The 6,000-nt window shown below is 37.8% G+C and overlaps 1 protein-coding gene across 1 annotated transcript; it reads left to right on the top strand.

Annotated features, from left to right (window-relative positions):
• Positions 1-2,613: 2,613 nt before the first annotated feature.
• Positions 2,614-5,599, top strand: LOC131308837 (COP9 signalosome complex subunit 8). The gene is made up of 5 exons (XM_058335866.1): positions 2,614-2,771; positions 2,863-2,942; positions 3,461-3,642; positions 4,639-4,746; positions 5,060-5,599. The coding sequence occupies exons 1-5, from the start codon at positions 2,688-2,690 to the stop codon at positions 5,197-5,199; spliced, it is 594 nt and encodes a 197-aa protein (XP_058191849.1). The 5' UTR covers positions 2,614-2,687; the 3' UTR covers positions 5,200-5,599.
• The last annotated feature ends 401 nt before the right edge of the window (positions 5,600-6,000 follow it).

The raw sequence follows: 6,000 nt of genomic DNA on the forward strand, positions 1-6,000 counted from the left end.
CACTACTACCTGTAAGAAATCTTATTGGCATTTATATCAAGACCGAAATTAAAGTCTCATCACGTATGAATGATATTAGAAGTATATCGAGACCGAAGCTAAAGTCTTATAAAACTCAAACCCGGGCCCTTGCTTCTTTTGGTATTACGCTTTCCCCACTTTGGCCTGTCTATACACTGTGTCACATGGCACTTTCTCTTGGTTAAAAGCATGGCGGTGATCTACACTAGTGGAGTACAGTAGTATTTTTTTCCCGTCTTTGACTCTTTGAATTGGACGGTGATTTCGACCATAGAAATTAACCTCCGTCAATTTATTTGCCCAATCTTAAAACTCCAACTTATCATGAAAGACAAAAAAAATAATTACCGTGGTAAAGCTTTACATTTTCAGAGTGCATGTTTTCCAATGCGTAATAGAGAGGAAATTAATGCAATATTTCAAAGGCAATTTAAATTTAAACAAACTTTTTGGAACATTGTGTAGTAAAAAATGAGACAAATAAGCAGGGACAGAGGCTTATACGTATGCTTCATTTTAAGGTTTCTGGTTTAAAACTTTTCAAGTGCTATCAACTCTTTTGGGATAAATCATACGGGTTTTAAATGGGCTCTTCCCAAGTAGACGGTGAGATTAGTTGATGTGCGCCTAGACACCTTGAGTTATAAAGAAAAAGTGGGTAGTAAACAATCTACTATATATATAGCACTAGAATATACATTATAATTACTTGCACATGAGTATTATTTAGAGCAAGTTTATCAGTTGAAAGGTAATTAAAAATGCTAGTAATAAACAGTGCATTTTTTTTATTTTACCTACTTATATCTCTTTTAACACTACATCAATACTTTCTATTACTTTCTATTTTACCTATCATTTATTAGAATACTAATTCTTTTTTGGAGAGAGAGAGAGAGAGAGGAGAGAGAAAAGAAATAATATTTTAATGAATGCATTGTGAATCATGGTTCGGTACATTTACCTAACATTTTTCACAAAGACAAACTAGCTTTTTCTTTGCCGAAGCTAGTGTAAGCTAATTTTGGTGTCTTAATTAGGTAAAATAGCTTCAAAGGCTTGTCTTACAATAAACTTGCTCTTATACACATGACGAAAGAGTGTGTGTTATCTCATTACAATTTTTTTTCCGGTTAAGTATGGGTTTTTTCTTTGGTTTTTTTTCCCACGAAATGAAAAGTGGATTGCGTTGTTTAATAATTTCTTATTCTAATGAAGTGGGTTTTGGAAACTTTATCGAGACATATTTTATGAACATGTGTCCAAACCGAGATCATCACTAAATATGAGACTCCCTTATTATAATATTATCGATGTGTAAAAATGCAATATGTACACTAACTGATCTCCAATAAAAAGTGTTATTAGAAATCACCCTCGGAGATAAGGATGGATGGAGCCAAGAAAAAACAAGTCATGACGTAGGTCGCTGCTCAAGAAATCAATTAATAATCCGTCGCCACCGAAGTTGGTAGCCTAGGGGTAGATACAAGATAGCTTATTCCCAAGCGATTCGGGCTCAAGAGGTCATGGGTTTGAGGATTCCGTAAGGTGCTCCCCACCTTCTCTTGCAAGTCCTGATGTGATTCATTGATTTTTGTTATATTAAACCCCGTATAAAAAAAATTCAAATGTTGTAGTATATATACCATTTTAAGATCAAACAGAATGTTAGACTACAACGATAGGCACTAGCCACTAACTCTCATCTCATCTCAACGAATTATAAGTTTTTGTCATTAAATTGCGATTCCTTTCTTGAAATTTGTTTAGTCGTTAACTTCGATCAGCATTTGGAGATTGACAGATGTGAATGTAAATTCGTCGAATACCCAATTAGTATAAAATTCCCATGATAAAAAAGAAAAGAAAAGAAAAGACAGTGGCCATGGCTGGGCACATGCAGTACTCTTGTTCTACTCTTGTGCTGCCAATTTGTTGTTACTTCTTTCCAGTATAGTTTTCAAGAAAGCATTCTCATGGCCGCCGATCAAAAACTAGAAAGCATTCTCATGTAGCTGGAAAAGTATGGCTACTGGGGGATTACTTTTCAACTTTTCCGATAATCCTTTGCTAAATTAATTAAGCTAATCATAAAAGTGTTTAGATCTGTTCTCATCCAATCGGTATCCCAAAGCCCTAATTAACAAGAAATTAAGAATGATCTCCTGACTCCTCCTCTCAGCCCCATTTTGGCTTATACTCAGCTACCTAGGTTACTTTCTTTGTTGTGCTCATCCACTCAGAGGCCGAACCAAAATTTTGATTTGAGGGGAGATCGGGTTGAGAGAAATGAATTCATTGAAAAATGTAATCATTCTATCGTGTATGTTTTGCTGTACAATAATGGTACAATTTACGTGAAACCATTTTGTTTTTCTGTTTACAATTGCTAGGTCCATGCAGGCTTAGTTTTGTCCATGAAAGAAATTGGAAGATTTTAAATGAGAAAAAGAAAAGAACTTTTAATTTCTAGCTAGATAGATAAAAACAAAATCATTTTAAATGACAAATGTAAAAAATAACTATTGGGCTAATGGGGGGTGCGGTTGGATCCAGCCCAATGGGCCGAGTAGCGCTCCAAGTCGAAAGCCACAATAGTAATAAGCACCAGGCGGAAGAAGTGACTGAACGTCTCGGCGAAGGAAGCTCGTGGAGTGGTTCCAATGGATTTCTCTCCTCTCAGCGACGCCGTGGCCTCCAAATCGTACCAGAAAATCGCCTCCATCTGCGACGACCTCATGCTTCAGGCACGCAATTCTATTCTCTTCTCCTCTTGCATATTACCAATCTCTCAATCTTTACTCGTCAAAACCTAATTAGCTTTCTCTCTCTCTCTAGGCTGCAACGCAAGGGATTGCTTTCCACGACGAATGGCCCTACCCGATTCATCTTCTAGGGCACCTTTACGTCGACGACATGTGAGTTCGTCTATTGTGTTCATCGAATTTGATTGATAGGGTTTATGTGTTTTAGCGCGGTTTAGGGTTTGGTGCCTCTTAGATTGGTGAGATTTAAGTATATTTTGCTGCAGTATTTTGACATTGGGAGTTCTTTTTGTATTAACGATTAGGGTTTATGAGTGTGGTGTTTTGGGGTTTTTGCTTGCTTTAGGGTTTGGTACGTATAATGAGGAGATTTATGTTCATTTGTGATGAGTAACAGTGCTCCGTTTTGACATTGGAGATATGTATATTTTTTGCTATTATCAAAATTGATTGATAGGGTTTATGAGTTTTAATTTTTGGTGTTTTATCGCGGTTGAGGGTATGATGAAATTTAAGTATATTTTGCTGCAGTATGTTGACATTGGGAGTTCGTTTTGTGTGTTTATTAACTTTGGATAGTTAGGGTTTATGACTCTAGTTTATTGGGGTTTTAGCGTGGTTTAAGGTATGGTATGTAGAATGAGGAGATTTATGTACATTTGTGAATGCAGTAATACTGCTCGATTTTTGTGGAAGTCAATACCTTCTTCGATCAAGGAAACCTCGCCGGAACTGGTGGCTGTCTGGAAAATCGGTCAGCTGTTGTGGATGCGGGATTATGCAGGTGTGCATGAGGCCATTCGTGGGTTCAATTGGAGCCAAGAAGTTCGAGATCTTGTTGCTGCATTCTCAGGTGACTTTTCAATCCTAGGCTTACACATTTGGATGTTCCTGACTTAGCACCATTTGGGTCCAGAAAGTGAATAGATGGAGTGGAAGATTATGGGACTTCTGAACTTAATTCGACCACCCTAGAGGATCAGTTTTTCATTATAATGTTTGATGCTGGTAAATGACACAGTTGCTGCCATAGCTCTATGACCCGAAAGTCTCTATTTGGTTGTAGTGACTAGGTTCTTTGAGTTTTTGTATCTCATTTATTTTCCTAGCATAATGGTTGTGAGAGTATGAGAAAACACAATTCGAGAAGCCCATGTTTTTGTCTCCCAAAAATTCCTCATGCCAAACAAGTTTTTTTTTTGTTTCCTGTAGAGAAATTTAGGGGGAAAATACTATAAATTGCAACTAAACAGGGCAAAAAGGGTTGAACGTTAATTGTTCAAGTGTGTCAAAAATTGAAGCTGGAGTATTTGCTTCTGATGTAGATGCGATTCTAGGAAAAGGGCTTCTTTTCATAGTCTAATATACTAAAATCTGACCTCGAGTACAATTGAACATTTTGTTAGTCATCAAAGGGCTTAAGTGAATTAGATGGAATGTTAACCTACTGGTGAGGTTAAAATTCGGATGGCTGAATAGCGTTGTGAGTCGTCATTTGTTGTGAACACCTTAAGGTGGGAGAAAACTTACTAATGCTATTGTTAGTGTCATGGTTTTGGAGTTTTTAGCCATGTCAGTCGTGAAGTGGAAAATATTACGAGAATGGTCTAGGATACTTATGCTGGGGAGTGGGGACTGTTTTGGAGTCAAATGAGCGGTTGGTGCCCGGCAAACACACATTGTCTCAAGGGGAACCTTGGGGTTGGTTGGGAGAGGATTGTGCTACTTTTTTTCCGTGCATTGTTCTGAATTATTGGAGGCTGATTATTCATCAGTCCTATTGGCAGATTTCTTACCGTATTTCCTTCCATTATCAGTATTTTTCTTTTGAATTGTTTTTCCATTGCAGATCTTTACACTAAAAAGATGTTTGAGCTATTGCTGTCAGCTTATTCAACAATTAGCATTCAAGATACCGCACTTTTCTTGGGAATGAACGAGGATGATGCTACAAACTGTAAGTTTCTAGCCTCCAGTGTCTTTTGGCTCATGACTTCAAAAGTTACCCGAATAGCAATCTGTGTGTAACGTGGAAACCGTTGAATACGCTATACTAAAGTGCATGTGGTAAAGGAGGTGTACTTCTTTAGGGTTTAGGGAAGTAATTCTGGTATTATATTGGAGTTTCCCTGTTACGGGATGGATAGGCTTTGAAATCAAATGTTCATCAACTTTGTTTCTCTACAATCCCAACCCTCAAATGGTAATGGGAGCTGAGCTAGTTGATACAAATGGTAATGGGAGCTGAGCTTTGGTTGTGCCTTGTGCAGATGTGCTGCAACACGGTTGGAGTGTGGACCCAGACTCCCGAATGCTAACTGTTAAAAAGCAGCCTGTTGTGAAGGAGCAGAAAATAGATCCCAACAAATTGCAGCGCCTCACGGAATATGTGTTCCATCTTGAGCATTAATCAGATCTTGAAGAATCCCATACATGACCAGTTTACTAGATCGCCTCCTCCTTTGTTTACGATGGATGGGGGTACAGGAACTCATACTGATATTTGTTCCATTTTCTTTGTTATATAATCTTGAGCATCTGCTTGTACCCCAACTTTTGGCCTGATTCTTTTTGCGCAAACGCAGGGGGATGTGAGAGAACGACTTGGGGGTCCTGGAAGTGAATATCATGGTTGATTGAATTTGATTGCTGTGTTTTTTTACCCTCCCCCCAAAAAGAGAGGGATTACATTTTGTTTGGTATGAAATTATGCAGTTTGCAATACTTAAGCTTCATCGTTGGAAAGAACTTCGATGAAATCTTTTGCCTTTTATTTGAATCTAATTGGTTTCTGGTGAATTGGTTGGCAATGAATTCCCTCGGTTGCGGAAGTTCAGTTGATTGTATGGTCTTGTCTCAGCACTCCCTCCATCGAACTTCTTTATGATTTAAATTTGCTTGGGCATATTATTTTCTCAGAATGGTTGCCAGAAAAAGAACCCATTTTTCTGATTAATTCCAAATTATGGGTGCCTCCCACAGAAAGAAACCTCAAAAAACAAGTTTGGAAGAATGTACTTAAAAATGTTCTGTGGTGGAGAGTTGTGCTAGGAGATGGGTGAGGAGGTTTTGATTAGTTCTGATTCCAATAGTTCTGCTTATTAGTTATTCTTACATCTACTCTTTAAGAGCTTCTGATTTCCCATAAATAAGTAGTAAATAAAGTGCTGCCGATTTGCAACTATAGAATCTGTGATTATGAATGGTAATG

Source organism: Rhododendron vialii, chromosome 11a (genome assembly GCF_030253575.1).
Source record: "Rhododendron vialii isolate Sample 1 chromosome 11a, ASM3025357v1".
In the NCBI taxonomy this organism is placed as follows: domain Eukaryota; kingdom Viridiplantae; phylum Streptophyta; class Magnoliopsida; order Ericales; family Ericaceae; genus Rhododendron; species Rhododendron vialii.

Bases quoted from the DNA above. Each gene is read 5' to 3' on its own strand.
- LOC131308837 (XM_058335866.1), top strand. From the start codon at position 2,688: ATGGATTTCTCTCCTCTCAGCGACGCCGTGGCCTCCAAATCGTACCAG. The intron at 2,772-2,862 runs GCACGCAATTCT...CTCTCTCTCTAG, and splicing joins GCGACGACCTCATGCTTCAG to GCTGCAACGCAAGGGATTGC. The intron at 4,747-5,059 runs GTAAGTTTCTAG...TGCCTTGTGCAG, and splicing joins CGAGGATGATGCTACAAACT to ATGTGCTGCAACACGGTTGG.